Source organism: Leucopleurus acutus (genome assembly GCF_964270905.1).
Source record: "Leucopleurus acutus genome assembly, chromosome: 10".
In the NCBI taxonomy this organism is placed as follows: domain Eukaryota; kingdom Metazoa; phylum Chordata; class Mammalia; order Artiodactyla; family Delphinidae; genus Leucopleurus; species Leucopleurus acutus.
Window position 1 is genome coordinate 81,700,154 of NC_139153.1, and position 17,981 is coordinate 81,718,134.

Consider the following 17,981-nt stretch of genomic DNA (forward strand, 5'->3'; position numbering starts at 1 on the left):
AGCAGGAATGAGTAGATTTGGGGTCCTATGTTAATTTAGGGTATCATCTAAAGGCAAGAGTCTCTAGTAGCCCGATGAGAAACCACACACACACACTAAACCATGCATACCCTTTGTCCCTCTTCCAAGGGCATTCTTTTATAGCCACTTGGGAGATTCCTGAGCCCTCACGTGGAGGGAGATGGAGAGAGCACCTCAAACTTTAACCACCATTCAGCCATATGGTTATACCTCTTTCATGGCGATAGACCTGAGACACGGAGACATGAAGCATATTGAAAACGAATAATAACTACCATTTATGAGCATTCACTATGTGCCAAATGCTTTATCACATTTGATCCTCATATCAACGCTATTAAAAAAAACCTCCATTTTACTCCTTCAGAAACTGAGGCACAGAGATTGTATTTGCCCAAGATTGCAAAGCACTAAGTGGCAGAACCTGACCTCTTCATCGTATTTCATGCTCAGTCACTCAGCTAACATGACAGGCTGCCATTTAGAGGTCACAAATGTCTATGTCCTGTTCCCACCCTGGTGCCAGCCAGCCTGACCAGCATTGATCAAAGACCAGGGCAGGCTGTGGTCCCCTCTCCCTTTTCCGTTTCATGACGAAAGGAAAGCTTCCCCTGCATCTCTTAGGTTTGGTGCATATTTTGTGCCCTAAGTAGACTCTAAGCACGTATAGGGCAATGATAACTATTTAACACATATTTGTTAGACAGTGCTAGGGGTATATGTATGTTTGAGGGCCTGACATCCTTGGATCTGAGTCCTCTGCTTCCCACTGGAAACATGCCCCTCCCCGACCCAATAAGTCTGAGGGAAGCTGGGAAGCAGGGGGCAGGTCCTTCTTAGGGAAGGTACCTGGGGTAAGGAGTGGGGGGGGTGGGGGGATTCTGAGGAGTGAAACCACTTCCTCTGTAGCTAGTTCCTGTGTTGACAGAACTGAAGGGGAGGAGGGGGGTGGAGGGAACAGAGCAGGAGGTTAGGGGGTTCCTGAGGCTCTGGAGATGAGAAAGCCAAAAGTCCTTCCCCCTCTGAACCCCCATCCCTACTGCAGCTGGAGGAGTTTTTCCAGTCTCTGTGCTCCCCCGGGGCGAGAGAGGTCAAACAAGCCTTTGGGTGGGAAAAGAGAACTGGAGGAAGTTGACAGGGATGGGCGGGGCCCGGGGGGGTGCTGACCAGGAACCCAGCTTCCTGCTCAGTACCCAGGCATCCAGCCCCCGGCTCACCCCCACCCCTTTCAGCCCCTACTCCCCTCAGGAACTCAGGGTTCCGGCCCTCCTCCCAAATCCCAGCTACCCCTCCCCTATCGGTTTCTCCCCTCCAGGGGATGGAGGCTGAGAGACCCCAGGAAGAAGAGGATGGCGAGCAGGTGAGCTGGCACCGGGTTGGGGAGGCTGGCATTGGGAGAGAGGGAGGTGAGAGGACCTGAGGCAGAGACTGAGTAATGGTGGACTCAAGGGACTTGGACAGGCTTGGGCACAGAGGCAGGAACAGAGACGCAGAGAGAGGAAATGGGCTGCTGGCCTAGCCCTCTGCCCACCCCACCCCCACTTGACTGGAACGGATGTCTCTCAGCATCAGGGCCCCCATCAGGATGAGCATGGCTGGCCCACTGTGAACACCAGCAATCGGCCTTGGCGATCTGCTCCTCCGTCCCCTCCTCCTCCAGGGTCCCGCCACACAGGTACCCCCACCCACCCAAGGAGCTCCCTGACTCTGGTGCCCACATCCTTCCTGATCCCATGACCAAGGCCCAATCCATCATGGGCTCTCTCCCCACTCCTCCGGACTCCCCATCATACCCCCTTAGCTCTGACCCCCCATACACACACACCCACCACTGCTGTCTGCCAATTCTCTGGGTGTCTGAGCCCTCCCCCTCCTCTCCCCAGCCCTGGGGCCCCGCTCGTCCTCCCTGCTCTCCCTGCAGACTGAGCTCCTTCTGGACCTGGTGGCTGAGGCCCAGTCCCGCCGCCTAGAAGAGCAGAGGGCCACCTTCCATCCCCCCCAGAACCGTCCAAGCCTAGGCCAAGCCCCGCCCCGGCCTCTTGAGGACAGAGAACAGCTCTACAGCACCATCCTCAGTCACCAGGTGAGACACCCATCCCCTCTCCACCAGGAGGCAAGACCCAGGCTTCTTGGTCTCTTGGCCCTTGTACTCTTTGGGGGTCCTACCCCTCCTTCTCCTCAGGCATCTGCCCCCCTGCCCCGCCAGGTCCTACTCCCCCTACCCCCATCACAGGTGTCCTCACACCAGCCCCTCACACCAGCTCTGGCTCCTTTCAAGCCCTGCTCCTCTTAGAACCTCACCAACAACCTCCCCTCCCTCCACTCCTCCAGAGCCAGCGGATGGAAGCCCAGCGGTCAGAGCCTCCCTTACCCCCAGGGGGACAGGAGCTCCTGGAGTTGCTGCTGAGAGTTCAGGGTGGGGGTCGAATGGAGGAGCAAAGGTCCCAGCCCCCCACACACACCTGCTGAGACTTGAGCCCCACCAGCCCCTCTGCACTCCTGCGGCTCAAAAGCTGGGCAGCCCACTGCATGCCCTCAACCCTGCCAGGCAGGGGCACCAGAGACTGGAAGACCCAGCAGAAATCTCAGTATTCATCGCCCTCATCCACCTTTCCTGGGAACTGGAGCGGGTGAAATCCTCAAACCCTGGGAATAGTCAAGGTAGGATGGACATTGAACTCCCTCCATGACCAAGTATGTAGGAGCTTGAGGCCATGAGAGGATCCCAGCCACAGTGGGACACCTCACCCTCTCCTCTTATCTCAGGGAGTGGCTGGGAGTCTTGGTCCTGAACTGTGGGGACACCCCCCGTAGTCAAGCCACCAGGCAGGATCTGAGGTGCTCATTTCCCAGAGGAAAGGCAAATCTCCCAAGGTTTTCACCTGAGAGACAGTTCCACCCTCCTTCTCAGTAAGAAGAAAGGAAGAGAGGGCACAGCAAAGACATAAAGACTGTTCTCCCACCTCCATCACCGGCACACCCAGCCCCTGGACTGAGGGGCCTACAGGCTGTGAATGGACATTTAGCCCTGCCCACCCTCCCTTCCCACTGCTGTTCTGAGCTGTCTGATGTTTGGTTATATGAATAAATGTAATTCCCCTCTGGACTGAAGACTGGTGTTTCGGGTGGCGGCGTGGAGGGTAGGAGGGTGAGGCCGGAGGCCACCACTCTCCCCAGTCTGGCCAGAGGCCAGCTTCCCTCCCTGGCTGGTTAATTACTGGCTCATTAAGCAGCGGCTGGAGACCTCCCTAATTATCCCCCCAGCCCCCCTCTCCTGGTTTTAATTAAGTAGAACAGGGAGGGGAGTCATTAGGATACGAAATATGAACTAAGCTGTCTGTGAACCCAGGCATTCCAGCGGCCAGAGTCCTCATCAGTTAGATCCCGGATTCAGAACCCAGGTGCAAGGCCCCCCAGCCTCCAACACGCCCCCTCTTCAAGGCCACAGAAGTCCAGCCCCTGGGACCTTCCCTTATTTTCCCCACGGGCTAGTCTCCTCCCCTCGTCCCCTCTCCCCTCCTCCACTCGTCTCCGTTCCTACGTTTCTGTGTGTCTCTCTCCGCCCCCAGCTCCTCCCTGTTCCTCCTCTCTTCTCCCCTCCTCTTCCTCTCCGGCTCCCCTCCCCCAGCCTCCCTCCCTCGCTCCCCCCCTCTTCTCTCCTCCCTCCTCCCTCTCTCTCACACACACCCCCGCTTGGGCCTCCTCTCTCTGTCTCTCTCTCTCTCTCTCTCTCCCTCTCTCTCTCTCTCCCTCTCTCTCTCCCTCTCTCTCTCTCTCCCTCTCTCTCTCTCTCTCTCTCTCTCTCTCTCTCTCTCTCTCTCTCTCTCTCTCTCTCTCTCTCTCTCTCCCTCTCCGGCTCCATTTTCTCCGCCGCCGGGGGCCGGGGTCTCCCGTGGGGGGCCCAGACGGTACCCCAGGTCTCCCTACAGGGCCGGGGTGAACCCCCGGGAGAGCCGGGAGGGGGGGAGACGGGCGGGGGTTGGGGCGGAGGGAGCAGCGGCCCCAGCGAGTTTGGGGGGGAAGTAACCAGGCGCGGGGGGGAGGGGCGGAGCAGGGAGGGGGCCTCAGGGCCCCCCCCCAACTATGGACGAGCGGCTGCTGGGGCCGCCCCCTCCAGGCGGGGGCCGGGGGGGCCTTGGATTGGTGGGTGGGGAGCCTGGGGGCCCTGGCGAACCTCCCGGTGGTGGAGACCCCGGTGGGAGTAGCGGGGGGGTCCCGGGAGGCCGAGGGAAGCAAGACATCGGGGACATTCTGCAGCAGATAATGACCATCACCGACCAGAGCCTGGACGAGGCCCAGGCCAAGTGAGTGCCCCCAACCCGGTCCCCACACAGACCCAGCAGAAGCCCCATTCACAAGCTCTGAATCTTCTGGGAGCCCCCCAACTCCAGGACCCTCCCCAGGATACTACAGCTCTTCTCTCCTCCCCTTACTCCCGGGAGCCCCAAGATAAGTGATCCCTCTCAAACCTTCCTTCACCCCCAGTCCCTGAAACCTTCAAAAAGGGGAACGCTAGATGGTCTCACTCCCACCCCACCCCGGTCTGTCACTGACCCCCGCCTACACACACACACACACACACACACACACACACTCACTCACTCACTCCCCTGGAACATCTTTCCATCTCCAGAGCCCTCTTCTGGCTCCCACACTAAGAAACAGCTATGCTGTCTTCTCCCCTAACTCTCCAGCCCACCCTCATCCTAGGGGCCTCCACACCCCTTTCCAGGGCTGTGACCCTTTCTCTCCATGCGTGGCCCAGCCTCCAAGGGCCCTCACTCACCCTTTGCCCCTGCTCAGCTGACACTAGGAGCATCAGAGCCCCCAGCCTGCTCGGTCCCAGGACCCTTCACACACCTCTATACTGAGCTACCCACTTTAGCTCAGCACCCCTAGCCCCCTCTGGCACCTCAAACTCTGACTCTTCTCCCCAGCCTCCCGTCTCCGCTGAAATTTACCCAATCTCTCATTTCTGCAGCCATTCCCCAAATCCCCTCTGTACGCTTCTAGACCATCTCCCACAACCTCCACCCGGCCACGGTGCCTTCAGCCTGCTGCACCTTCCCTCTGTCCGGCCAAAGCCAAGCAGCTTCCCCATGTCTCCACACTGGGAGCTGAGCTCTTCCCAAGAACCTCCCAGCTCCATTCGGCCTCCAGCCCTGCTTTCTCCCACCACAGATTTACGCGCCACCTCCCTTGTTCCCAGGCTCCCCTCTCTTAGCCTCATGGGTGTGTCGCTTTGTGCTTGTCTTTCCCACTCCCCCATTTCTGTAGCCTCTCAACTTTTCTCTCCCATTCCTCCCAAGGAAACACGCCCTAAACTGCCACCGAATGAAGCCTGCTCTCTTTAGCGTGCTGTGTGAAATCAAGGAGAAAACGGGTACGTGGGTCACCCCTTCTGATTCCTCAACTCTGGGGACAGAACCCTGTTCACTATAGAACTGGGGCTACGAGTGTGACAACTTGGGGCCCTGAGGAAAGTGTGGGTCAGGAGGATTGCTAAGGGGGCGCCTGGGAGGGAACCCAGGCCTGGAGGCTTGGGTCTCCAGGAGGCACCAGGAGGGCTGAGAGCTGGGTGTGGGGTCCCTGGGTCCCTAAGTGCACCCGCCTGCATGCTAGGCCTCAGCATTCGAAGCTCCCAAGAGGAGGAGCCTGTGGACCCACAGCTGATGCGCTTGGACAACATGCTTCTGGCAGAGGGTGTGGCCGGGCCTGAGAAAGGGGGTGGCTCAGCCGCAGCAGCTGCGGCCGCCGCAGCCTCCGGAGGCGGCGTGTCCCCTGACAACTCCATTGAACACTCGGACTATCGCAGCAAACTTGCCCAGATCCGCCACATTTACCACTCGGAGCTGGAGAAGTATGAGCAGGTGAGGAGAGGAAGCTGGAGTGGGTGGAGGGAGAGGCCCTTAGGGGGAATCCCAAGGCCAAGGGGCTCCTCCTCACCAGGCCACGGGCCCCCCTGCAGGCGTGTAACGAGTTCACAACCCACGTCATGAACCTGCTGAGGGAGCAGAGCCGCACGCGGCCCGTGGCGCCCAAGGAGATGGAGCGCATGGTGGGCATCATTCACCGGAAGTTCAGCGCCATCCAGATGCAGCTGAAGCAGAGCACCTGCGAGGCCGTCATGATCCTGCGCTCCCGCTTCCTGGACGCCAGGTGCAGCCCGGGGCCCCAGGCCAGCCCCCAGCCCCCAGCCCCTGCACGTCCTTCTCCAAGCCTCTGGGCCACCAGGTTGTGCAACACAGCACCGTATACCCCGTGACAGTGGTGCTCTCTGGAGTTGATCAACGTGGTGGCCCTGCCGGGACACCAGCATCCTCCTCACCACCCCCTCTCTCCTGTAGACTCTCCTGTAGACTCACTCTCCCTCTCTTCTGTAGACGGAAACGCCGTAACTTCAGCAAACAGGCCACTGAGGTCCTGAATGAGTATTTCTACTCCCACCTGAGTAACCCATACCCTAGTGAGGAGGCAAAGGAGGAGCTCGCCAAGAAGTGCGGGATCACCGTCTCTCAGGTACTGGGGAGGCGTGGGGAGGGGCTTTGGGGGCACAGCGCTCTCCAATCCTGTTGACTAAGGTGTTTACAGAGGGACAGGTTCCCACCTGACCCTCCTTTCTGCCCCACACCCCACAGGTCTCCAACTGGTTTGGCAACAAGCGGATTCGCTATAAGAAAAATATTGGAAAGTTCCAAGAGGAGGCAAACATCTATGCCGTCAAGACCGCTGTGTCAGTCACCCAGGGAGGCCACAGCCGCACCAGCTCCCCGACGCCCCCTTCCTCCGCAGGTGGATCCCGCTGCCACCCTGGCTGGCTGTTGCTGCGCGCTTCCTGCTTTTGTTCCAACTTCCTATCTAGGCAGGATCATAGCAGAGAGGGGGCCTTCTGGGGTGAGAGGGACCAAGCTGAGATGGGGTGGGGATATCGGGGCAGAGGCCACTCTAGTGAAGCTGCTTCTGCCTTTCCTCCAGCAAGTGGCCAGGGGAGGCTCAGGAACAGCCTGCTTCTGAGTGTTGCAGTGTTGTTTGGTAGAGAATTTGCGTACGGTGGCCCAACCCCCAGAGAGCTAGTTCAGGGGGCTTTTTGAAAACTCAGAGCTGTGATGAGCCTCCCGTCTGCCATCACAGGCTCTGTTACACTCTTCCCTCATTCCCCCTCTGCTCCCCCAAGGCTCTGGCGGCTCTTTCAATCTCTCAGGATCCGGTGACATGTTTCTGGGGATGCCCGGGCTCAACGGAGATTCCTACTCTGCCTCCCAGGTCAGGTGGTCCATCTCGCCTTGAGTAGGGCTTTCCCAAACTCAGTTTCCCTACTTTAGGATATGAGACTTCTTTTCCTTTGAGGCTTCTCACTGTGTCCTATCCTCCTTTGTTGCCTGCAGGTGGAATCACTCCGACACTCGATGGGGCCAGGGGGCTACGGGGATAACCTCGGGGGAGGCCAGATGTATAGCCCTCGGGAAATGAGGGTGAGTACCTGAAGCCCCTCTCTCCACCTCTCACCAGGATGGGAGGGCCTTTTCCCTGGCAGCGCTGTCCCCTGTGCTGGGTTTCCTAAAGCCTTACCCCAACTGTCTGCCTCTTTTTCCAGGCAAACGGTGGCTGGCAGGAGGCTGTGACCCCGTCCTCAGTGACATCCCCGACAGAGGGACCAGGGAGCGTTCATTCTGACACTTCCAACTGATCTCGCCCCTCAGGGCCACAGGGGTTGGGGCTCACAAGGCACCTCTTGAAGAGGACGCAGGCATCCAGAGGACAAAACCCAGACAAAGGAGAAGCACAAGATAGAGAAGGGCAAACGGGGGTCATCCCCTCCCTGGCCAGACTCTCTCAGTGCTGGGGGTGCTGACTACATGGCAGGGAAGATGGGGCCTCTTAAGGGGAGAGTGGGGTCTGTCTCCCCCTTTTTTCCCTTTTTCATTATTTTTTTCTCCCCCTTTTTCTCTCACATAGAAACACACGCACCCAGAATCCTATTTTTCAGAGTTTTCCTCTCCTCCTCTCTCATACACGCACGTACAACTATTCTCTCTCTCTCTCTCTCTCTCTCTCTCTCTCTCTCTCTCTCTCTCTCTCTCTCTCTCTCTCTCGGCTCCCCCACTCTCCTTCCCTCACCCCACTTAGCTGCTTTGGGATCTGTGGAGATGCCAGCCCTGCCCAGCCAGAGATGCCAAAAATGGGGACATGACTTCTGGACAGAGGACATGGGCCACGCCCCCTGTGCCTCCCCACCCCCCTGCCCCCCCAGACGGCTTTATTACCTCATACGCAGCTCATCTTAAACCAATAGAATCGCTCGGTGGACGGGAGTGTCTGACTCAGATATCTACCTCGGAGGGAGTTTCTGCTACTTTAGGGAATTGTTGACTGGGCTTTGGGGTTGAACTTTTTTTTAAAGGAAAGAAAAATTAACCCTGGGATCCATCTGTATTTTTTTTAATTTTTATTTCGGGGATTTTTGGTGGTGGTGGTGGTTCTTAATTTTTAATTTAGTTTGGGGAAGTAGATGTTTTTATATATATGCTGATTTTTTTTTTTCATTTCTTGCTTTCCCACATTAGGGGTGATAGCCAAAGGGGTCATGATAAGAAAAAGGGGAACAAATAGAACTGGTGAAGAGGCCTGCCTGCCTCCACTCCTGTTCATCAGGAAGTACGTTTAGCAGGGCACCAAGCCTGCCCCCTGAAATCACTTAGGTGTTCTCCTTTGCTTCCAGGGCCACCGAGGTGTTCTTTGCTCGTGCAGGCAGCTTTCTGCTGCATTTGGTGTGGAAGCAGTCAGGGCTTGCTCTGCCAGCCTGTTCCCCACCACCCTTGGGCAGGGCTAGACTCGGTAATTTTGAGCAAATGTCACCTTCCCCTGTGAGTGACACATCTAAAATCTTTCTTTTAAACCACTATTTGCAGATTGGAGGGGGAAGAATGGGGAGGGGGGTTATTGCCAAATATGTTAAATATGGGTTGGGGTGTTTGTGTATGTATCTCCCTCAGTTTCCCCAGAAACGAGGTATCTTTTTTTTTTTTTCTCAGTCCAAAATCGAGAGGGTGGGGAGAGAGAGGAGGGAGGCTGCAAAAAGCCAGGTATGAGGGAAGGTAAAATGACCACTGTCCCACCCTCGGCCCTGAACCCTACTATCTGAACCCCTCAGATATCCTCAGGATTTCACAAGACTGTCAGTGGGGAACCCCTCCCGTCAAAGATCTAGGCAGGACTGGGGGGCAGGTCGGGAGTGTGATGGGTGGGGGCGGGAGGCATGGGCCTGGGGCAGTTCTCTCCTCACTTGTAAACTTGTAGTTTCACAGAAGAAAAAACAAAAAACGCAGTTTTAAATAAAGAAGTTTCTTTTTTCCCTGGGTTTAGTTGAGAATTCTTTTCAAAAACATGAGAACTTTTTTTCTCTCATAAAGCCCCAAACAGGATTTTCCCCTGAGTTCCCCGCCTTGACCTCACCACCCAGGCCCCAGGTTTCACCCCTGCCTCCTCTCCATGGGAAACAGCCAGACCTGAACCCTGTTGCCTAGCAACCTCGCCTAGTCGTCCAGTAGCCCTGGGTGGTCTGGTGCAATAGGTTGGGGGTCCTGAGGGGATGAAGAGACCCTAGGAGATGCACTCCCCACCCCCATGGATGTGGCTGTACCCAGAGGCTGGCAGTGCCCAGGGGTGGGGTGACAGCTGTTTCTCCCAGTACCTGAAGGACTCTTGTCTGAGAGAGACATGAATTCCTAGCATTCCCTGTGACGGGACAAGACGGGGGAGATGGGGGCAGGGGAGAGGGTACAAGCCCCACCTAGGGTGGTGGCCGCAGCAGCAAGGGGCAGACAGAGCCAGGAGCCTGGGAAGGAAGCAGGATGGCAGCAGGGGCAGCAGCTGGAGCCTGGGTGCTGGTCCTCAGTCTGTGGGGTGAGCCCTGCCCCCCCACCCCCACACCAATCCTCCCCGCAGAAAGCACTCTGCCCCTGTCCCCGAAACTCCCCACAGCTTTCCAGGAACCTGGGTACTGCTTTTCAATCTCCTTCATCCGCCCTGTTATAGTTTTATTAGCTCCCATCTCCCTTCCTGCCCTTCCATTGTGGTGCTGTCTCCCAGGGGCAGTAGTAGGGGATCAAAACATCACAGCCAGGATCGGGAAGCCACTGGTGCTGAACTGTAAGGGGGCCCCCAAGAAACCACCCCAGCAGCTGGAATGGAAACTGGTAAGTGGGGCTCCTGTCTCCCCACTTCCGGAGAGACCAATGACGATTCGCATCTCCTCCTCCCCACCTCCCTACCTCCCTACCTCATGAGCCCTTTCCCAAACGGCTTGCACTGTTGAGGCCCCTCTCCTCTGTCCCCAGAACACAGGCCGGACAGAAGCTTGGAAGGTCCTATCTCCCCAGGGAGGCCCCTGGGATAGCGTGGCTCGTGTCCTCCCCAACGGCTCCCTCCTCCTGCCGGCTGTTGGGATCCAGGATGAGGGGAGTTTCCGGTGCCGGGCAATGAGCCGGAATGGAAAGGAGACCAAGTCCAACTACCGAGTCCGAGTCTATCGTAAGGGTTCCAGGGCCTTGTTCACAGCCCACCTCTCATCTAAGGAAAAGCCTTCTACCCCAGCCCTTGACTCCCGGGCCCTGGCATGTGAGAACTTGACTTCAGCTGCCCCCATTCCCACAGCTGGGGTGTATCTTCAAAGCTGCAGCCTCTGATTGGAATTTTCCCTCCTTCAGAGATTCCTGGGAAGCCAGAAATTGTTGATCCTGCCTCTGAACTCATGGCTGGTGTCCCCGATAAGGTAGAAGAAAAGGCGAGATGTGGAAAGGGGTCCTGAGAATGGGAGGGGAGTGTAGCTGTGTGTGTGCATTCTCTTATTTTCAAAGACGATGAGGTCACTTTTTCCCCAGGTGGGAACATGTGTGTCCAAGGGGGGCTACCCTGAAGGGACTCTTAGCTGGCACTTGGATGGGAAAACCCTGATACCTGATGGCAAAGGTGAGTCCCAGCGTCTCCCCTCCTAGCTGCCTTCTTTCTGATCGCTCTCCCATACCCACCCTGGAATGTCTTGCCTTGTCCTCCCCTCACCATAGGAGTGTCTGTGAAGGAAGAGACCAAGAGACACCCTGAGACAGGGCTTTTCACACTCCGTTCGGAGCTGATGGTGACCCCAGCCCGGGGAGGAGCTCCCCACCCCACCTTCTCCTGTAGCTTCAGCCCTGGCCTTCCCCGGCGCCGAGCCCTGCACACGGCCCCCATCCAGCTCAGGGTCTGGGATGAGCACAGAACTGGGGAGGGCCCCAACTTGGGTGAGCACCTGTCGGAAGGTATGACCCTCAGGAAGGAGAGGGTTAAGCCCATGGCCACTGGGACCACAGACAGGTGTAACTCTCAACCTCATGTCCCTCCCCACCCCCAGAGCCTGTGCCACTGGAGGAAGTCCTGTTGGTGGTGGAGCCAGAAGGTGGAGCAGTAGCTCCTGGTGGTACCGTGACCTTGACCTGTGAAGCCCCTGCCCAGCCCCCTCCTCAAATCCACTGGATCAAGGATGTGAGTGACCTGGAGAGGGGGCTGGCAGGTAGCGAGATACGTCATTGGCAACTAGGAGGGCAGGGGCTTCATGGAGAGCGAGGCAGGCGAGGAGGTACAAGGGTGTCTGATAATGTGGAGGCAAAGACAGCAGTATGGGATGTGTTGGCAGGGGTTTTAAGAGTCTCCTGTCGGGGCTTCCCTGGTGGCGCAGTGGTTGAGAGTCCGCCTGCCGATGCAGGGGACACGGGTTCGTGCCCCGGTCCGGGAAGATCCCACGTGCCGCGGAGCGGCTGGGCCCATGAGCCATGGCCGCTGAGCCTGCGCGTCCGGAGCCTGTGCTCCGCAACAGGAGAGGCCGCAGCGGTGAGAGGCCCGCGTACCGCAAAAAAAAAAAAAAAAAAAAAGTCTCCTGTCCCCTTTTCCCCACCAGGGCATGCCCCTGCCCCTTCCCACCAGCTCCGTGCTGCTCCTCCCTGAGGTAGGGCCTGAGGACCAGGGAACCTACAGTTGTGTGGCCACCCATCCCAGCCATGGGCCCCAGGAGAGCCATGCTGTCAGCGTCAGCATCATCGGTGAGGAGACCTCTCTCCAAATCCCAGGGACCCTGGGGGCGGCTGAGGGACAGTGCAGGTTCCAATTCCCTACCCTATGCTAACACTGTCCCCGAGAGCCACCCCATGCTTCCCTCAGTGCAGCCACACCCAGGCCTTCTCTGCCCCACACAACCCAAGAGAAGAGCCCAGCCTGTCCCCTCTCCCCTCTAAACTGAAGAAAGGGAAAGGCTCCGCCGGGGCTCCCACTAGCCTTCTCCCAAACTGAAGCCTTCCCTTCTGACTTTGTTTTCCAGAAACAGGCGAGGAGGGGCCAACCGCAGGTGAGGGGTTGGATAAAGTCAGAGAGAAGCAGACAGACCTCAGCATGACTGAGGGGATGGGCAACAAGAAAGGAACTGTGAGGGCTGTGCCCTCAGTTCTCCCCGTCTCCCTACAGGCTCTGTGGAAGGGCCGGAGCTGGGAACTCTAGCCCTGGCCCTGGGGATCCTGGGAGGCCTGGGGACAGCCGCCCTGCTCATTGGGGTCATCATGTGGCAAAGGCGGCAACGCAGAGGAGAGGAGAGGTGAGTGGAGGAAGCCAGACACCTCCAACTAAGGGCTTCCAGGCAGCAAGGAGGGGTGTGGGGAGAGAAATGACGGAGTGCTGGGAACCATGTGCAGAATTCTCCCCAATCCTCCTCCCCAGGAAGGTCCCAGAAAACCAGGAGGAGGAAGAGGAGGAGCGCACGGAGCTGAATCAGCCCGAGGGGCCTGAGGCAGCAGAAAGCAGTGCAGGAGGGCCTTGAGAAGCCCACAGCCAGACCCCATCCATCAGCTCCCTTTTTTTTCCCCACCCTCTTTTCTGGCCCCAGACCAGTTCTCCCCTGTATAATCTCTACCCCACCTCCCCAAACTTTCTTCCACAACCAGAGCCTCTCACAAACAGTGATGAGTAAACACCTGACACATTTGCTCTTGTGTATGTGTGATGCCCTCACCCCCTGCACCCTTGAGAGCCCTGAAGGAGAGGGTCTCACCCCCACGCTTCACCACACCACACCGACATCTACTGAAGTTGGAGAGAAATGCTCCTGTCTTGGAAGGAAGGAGGGATGGACAAAGGTGGGCAGAGTTCCCGTGAATACATCTCAACTTGTTTATTGAATTTGTAATAAAGGAGGTAGTGAGGGGAAGGAAGCACTTACGAGTCAGGACCCACATTAGACACCGGGGAGAGAAAAATTAAATTAAATCAACAAGGGGAATATGGGGGAGAGTCAGAGGGAGCCTTGCCCACCTTTCAACATCAAATCAAGAAATGGGGGGGAAAGCAAAGGATCAGGAGAGAGGGGAGACAGACCTTGTCTTCAGTCCGTCCTCCTCTCCCAGAGCTGGGAGTTACGATGCGACTGAGCGAGCAGTTCAGAGCAAAGGTTCTCCCATTCCATGCACAGGTGTCACTCCTCCCCACACCCTCCTGGAAAGTGGCCAGGGTTGCCCTTAGCCAACAAAAATGGAGGGCTTACAGGGGAGGGTCCGGGAGTAAGGAAGGGTCAGCAGGGACCCCCAATACTGATTTTCCTCTGGCTGGAGGTGGGCAGGAAGGAGACACAGCTCAAATACTGAGCAGCCAGAAAAAGAAGAAGACGGCGAGAAACAGGAAGAGGGAGTCCTGCCAGCTGGAGGCCGGGTGACCCTGTCCTAGATCCACACCTGTGGAAGAGAGGAAAGCTGTGGAAGAAACATCCACTCTAGGCTGGAAGCGGGGCTGAGGAGATTCAGGGGGCTCGCTGGTAGGAGCTGAGGGAAGGCTCTTACCTGTACCCCGACGGAATGGCTCGTGGGTATTGAAGACGGTGGTGAAAAAGCCAAAGGGAAAAGCGCCAACACCAAATGAGAAGTGAAAGCCCCCAGTATCGCCAAACGGCTGGAATCCCTAGGGAGACGAAGAAAGTCAGTGGGGAACGGGGCAAGTCTCTGGCAAGGAAGGAATACAATCAGACAAGACTCACCCCTCTGCTCTCTGGAGCGGGTCGCTGGCCCTGGGGGCGGGGTGGGGTTTTCAATCTGAGGAAGGAGAGGGCCTATCAGCAGGAAGTAGTCCCTCCTCTTCCACACCCCACTCCCCAAGCAGAACCTTCCACCTTCCCTCAGCATCACCTCCCCTCTCTCACCTGGGATCCCGGGGCTTCTGGCTCCCTCGCCCGTAAAGGGGGACAACCTTTTCTCTGCTGATCCCAGCTTTACACACTGGGCACTCTTGCCGCTCTGGCCGTGCCTCCAGCCACTGGGGGAAAAAAATGTAGTGGTTTCCAGTACACAGAAGGGTCTTCCAGCTCCTCAGACCTCCCCATCTCCCTCTTCATCTCCTCTGCGTACGCACCTGATGGAGACAGGGCCAACTGGAAGGGGAACGAGAAAGGTCAAACCAGTTACACAAAAGAGAGACACAGACCCCACCTTAAGGTCCCATCTTTCCCCCTCTTACCAGGTGTTACCTGCTGTTTCTTTTCATATTTTCCACAACCCCTACCATACTAGCCAACTTAGCCTTGCTGCTTCTCTGATCTTCCAACACCTAAAGCTACATCCATCCTCAACATGCTCAACCCTCTCCTCTCTTCTCTCCCCCAGCAAACACACACACACACACAAATCCTCACCCCTTCCTTCTCTGCTTTTCGACTTAATTTCCAGTCCTGTTCAACCACCCATTTCCAGGTCTCCTCTTTCAGCCCCAGCCCTACCCTTGCCCCCATCACTCCCAGACCAAACCCCCTTTACCAGCACCTTCTCCCGCTACTCCTTTTCCTCTCTCCTATGCCCAACAAAGTCCCTGTTTCCACAACTCCTTAACCTTTAGGGGCTGCCCCTCCACAGTGCCCTTGTCCCCAAGTTTCCCATACCACCCCTTGCCATATCTCACCTGCATGTGATCCCACCTTCCCTAGATGTCCCCCTACTCAACTGATGCGTGCCTCCCCTAACCTTTGAGTCTAATCCGATCCCACCTGTACAGCTAAGACCCCTCCCTTCCCTGGGGTAAGGTGGCTCGCGCCTCGCCTGCACAGATGTGCAGTGCCCACCCCCTGCGCCCCACTTCCTCTTAACGCACCTCTTAACACAACTAGGTTGGCTCCTAGTTGCTATGACTTTCCTTTCCACAGTTCTCCTCTGTACAGACGTGACCCTCTCGCCCACACATACCCCAAAACACGTAAGAACCCCCCTCAAGCCTCACCTATGAGAATGTGCCCTCCGATTATTTGTATGACTGTATGGTCCCCCCCGGCCCCAGCCTCCCCAGTATAAATCTGAGCCCCACTCCTTTTCGCACCCCTCTCAGATTCTCACCAGTACAGGTGGCCACACACACTGACCACAGCTTCCCGAGCAGTCTCCAGACATATATTACATTCGAAGGTCGCGCCCGCCCCGCCCCGCTCGCGGTTTGGCCCTTCGGGGCCCCCGTCCTCCTCCTCCGCTGCTGCCATGGCCGGTACTGTTTTGCCCCCCGCGTGCCCCTTAATCCCCCGAAACACACATACAGACGCCGCAACAAACGAGAAACCGCCTCCTGCCCACGATCTTTCGGCAGGCTTCAAGGTTTTCTAATCACTATTGGTCTCAGGGCCTGCCAATCATACAGAATCGAAAGAAAGGACTGGTCCAAAGGGCGGGGGAGGAAAGAAGTTTACGCGGTCCCGCCCTTGCACAATGACTATTGGCTAAAACAGTCACGGTCAGTTTGCAATGCCATGGGATTGGTAAATATTCCATACGTCCTGTCGCCCCGGCCAGGGAGGGCTTTATTCGTCTGAGTAGTTGCCAGTCATAACCAAAGGCCAGAAGCAATTGGCTCAAGGCTACTTAGACCTCGCCCACTACAAGCCCCTGTCTTTCTTTTACTTCCTCTTTCAGAGAACGTCCGGATTCCTTTGGCCTTTGGAGCGTATAGCTCCAAAGCAACTAATTGGCTAGAACTCGACGGAAAATGGAGGCCAGGTAAAGCGCGCGTGCGCAGTAGGAGGGAAGGGGGTGGGCCAATCCTATGAGAGTTGAGCTTTCTCTGGTCCCACCCCTTCACCGCTATATTGTCGCCATGGTGACTGCTCTACAATTGGCGGGATTTGGGGTTCAAAAGCCTTGTCTTGGCCTCATCCGGGTCCTCCGACTGCGGTCTCTCTCGACTGATTGGGCCGTTTTTTTCGCCCCTGATTGGCCGAGGTCGGAAAAGACGGCGAAGAGCTCGGAAAAGAGGACAAATGCTAGGGTCGCAGGGTTCAAAATGGCTCCGGCTTCCTTCGGTGACGTAAAGAGCAGAACTTGGGTCCGCCCCTCCCTCTTAGTGAAGAAGGGAGCAGAACTGGGATTAGCCCGACGTTTGGATGGTGCGAGCATCGATCTGCGGCGCTGGTGTTAACCCATCTCCCTCGGCTGGACGACTCAGCCCGCCCCTCTTTAGGTGATTTACAGAGCAGAAATGAAGTAAAGGCCCATCCCCTTTTTAATGTGACACAGAGTAAAACAGAGTTGCCCTAGACACCGTTTTAAACCTTAAGAGCCGAAAAGGTCTAGCTCCACCCCTTTGTGAGTGGGTGAAGAGGCAAGATCCACCCCCTTTTAGGCGACCCGCGGCGGAAAGGGGTTAGGCCCGCCCCTTCCTTCTTGTACTGTGCCCCGCAGAACTGGGGTCTTCCTCCTGGGCTGGACCCCTGGGACTTGGGCAAGCTGCTTCAGGGTTTGGGCCTTTCGTACGAGTTTGGGCCTTTTCTACAGTCACTGGCCCTCACTGTGGCTCAAGGAGCAGAACTAGGTAACAGTCCTCCCATTACCAGTGTTCTTTACATCTTGTTCCTCAGGGCGTGTAAACTCTTTCAGGGCAAAGGTATCTAGCGGGGGTGGAGGCCAGACACAAGCTGAGGGTTCTTCAACAACATCCTGATAAAAGGTCCCACGTGACTCAGTGAGGAACGGTGAGAAGTTAGGAGCTGCCTACGGCAGGGGAGGTTAGTGTTCGGGAAGCGTGTAGAGGTTTAGGGAAAAACCCTATTGAGAGGCAGAAGTGGAGACCAAGAAGGGAGGAGTGATGGAATGATCCTGATAAGGGGATGATGGGAGTATGGGGGAGAGGGCAGCAGGGGCTGGAGAGAGAGCTAGGTACATACTACAAAATTAAGGAGGCATGCTTATCCCAGAGGAATCAGCATTCTTCCTCACTTATTTTTTCAAGAAAGCAACCCTAATGCCCAGTTTCCACTGGAAGAAGAGTACATTTTTTCTACGTTGAGGAGAGGGGTAGTCTCAGCTTGGGTGAGTAAGGAGACTGATAAGAAGGAAGGAACTAGAAAAGAAAAGGTACTGAGGTTAAAGTACATCACAGAAGGAAACGGGCAGGGAGAGGGCCTGAGAATGTCCCTTCTCTCCAAAGACCAGGAAGGGGTGGGGGGTGGGAGGAGGTCAGTGGAGGAGGGAGCTGGACTGCTGGGAGATAGTGGCAGGGACAAAGGGCAGAAACCAGACAAGAGGGCTGGAGGGTGAGGTGGGGTGAGATGGAGTCCTGGAGAGAAAAAGAAGAGAGGTGAAGAACTCAGAGCTTGGCATATAGTAGGTGCTTGATAAATATTTGGACTTGAATGGGGGGACAGGAAGAGGGAGATGGAAAAGGGTTGGAGTTGGAGGGAATAAGCAGCAGATGTGGGAGTTAAGGAGAAAAAAAGAAACAAGTTGACAATAAGAGGAGAGCTGATGGAGAATGAGAAGGAACGGGCCAAGGAAGGAATACAGCACCAAGGGACACGCAAGCCATGTGTGCTGAAAGGAAGTTGGAGAAAAGAAGGTGCAGCTGGAGCCAGAAAAAGCCAGAGAGACCGAGACGGAGCCCAGCTGAGCTCTCGTAGGGTGGAGCTAGCAAGAGGAGACTGA

The 17,981-nt window shown here is 56.6% G+C and overlaps 4 protein-coding genes across 6 annotated transcripts; 3 read left to right on the forward strand and 1 right to left on the reverse strand.

The window, feature by feature from the left end:
• The first annotated feature begins 989 nt into the window (after positions 1-989).
• Positions 990-3,120, forward strand: GPSM3 (G protein signaling modulator 3). Its single transcript, XM_082847732.1, has 4 exons — positions 990-1,381; positions 1,588-1,696; positions 1,905-2,104; positions 2,353-3,120. The coding sequence occupies exons 1-4, from the start codon at positions 1,340-1,342 to the stop codon at positions 2,488-2,490; spliced, it is 489 nt and encodes a 162-aa protein (XP_082703858.1). The 5' UTR covers positions 990-1,339; the 3' UTR covers positions 2,491-3,120.
• A 964-nt stretch (positions 3,121-4,084) lies between these two features.
• On the forward strand, positions 4,085-9,282 carry PBX2 (PBX homeobox 2). Its single transcript, XM_082848846.1, has 9 exons — positions 4,085-4,325; positions 5,331-5,404; positions 5,644-5,891; positions 5,990-6,180; positions 6,405-6,540; positions 6,660-6,813; positions 7,196-7,284; positions 7,407-7,493; positions 7,616-9,282. The coding sequence occupies exons 1-9, from the start codon at positions 4,105-4,107 to the stop codon at positions 7,706-7,708; spliced, it is 1,293 nt and encodes a 430-aa protein (XP_082704972.1). The 5' UTR covers positions 4,085-4,104; the 3' UTR covers positions 7,709-9,282.
• Positions 9,283-9,800: 518 nt separating this feature from the next.
• Positions 9,801-13,027, forward strand: AGER (advanced glycosylation end-product specific receptor; the record flags this gene model as incomplete). Of its 3 annotated transcripts, none has more annotated exons than XM_082847938.1 (11): positions 9,801-9,924; positions 10,111-10,217; positions 10,359-10,551; positions 10,728-10,792; positions 10,902-10,989; positions 11,085-11,266; positions 11,410-11,541; positions 11,954-12,095; positions 12,371-12,397; positions 12,514-12,640; positions 12,763-13,027. In XM_082847938.1, 11 exons carry the CDS (start codon positions 9,873-9,875, stop codon positions 12,860-12,862), a joined length of 1,215 nt encoding a protein of 404 aa, XP_082704064.1. In that variant the 3' UTR covers positions 12,863-13,027. The 3 variants fall into 3 exon arrangements, with proteins under 3 accessions (XP_082704064.1, XP_082704063.1, XP_082704062.1); XM_082847937.1 differs by having other exon boundaries at positions 9,818-9,924; positions 10,057-10,217; XM_082847936.1 differs by having other exon boundaries at positions 9,873-10,217.
• A 171-nt stretch (positions 13,028-13,198) lies between these two features.
• On the reverse strand, positions 13,199-15,550 carry RNF5 (ring finger protein 5; the record flags this gene model as incomplete). The annotated part of the gene is made up of 6 exons (XM_082848084.1): positions 13,199-13,769; positions 13,875-13,992; positions 14,069-14,123; positions 14,231-14,343; positions 14,440-14,458; positions 15,411-15,550. The coding sequence occupies 6 exons, from the start codon at positions 15,548-15,550 to the stop codon at positions 13,672-13,674; spliced, it is 543 nt and encodes a 180-aa protein (XP_082704210.1). The 3' UTR covers positions 13,199-13,671.
• Positions 15,551-17,981: the final 2,431 nt, after the last annotated feature.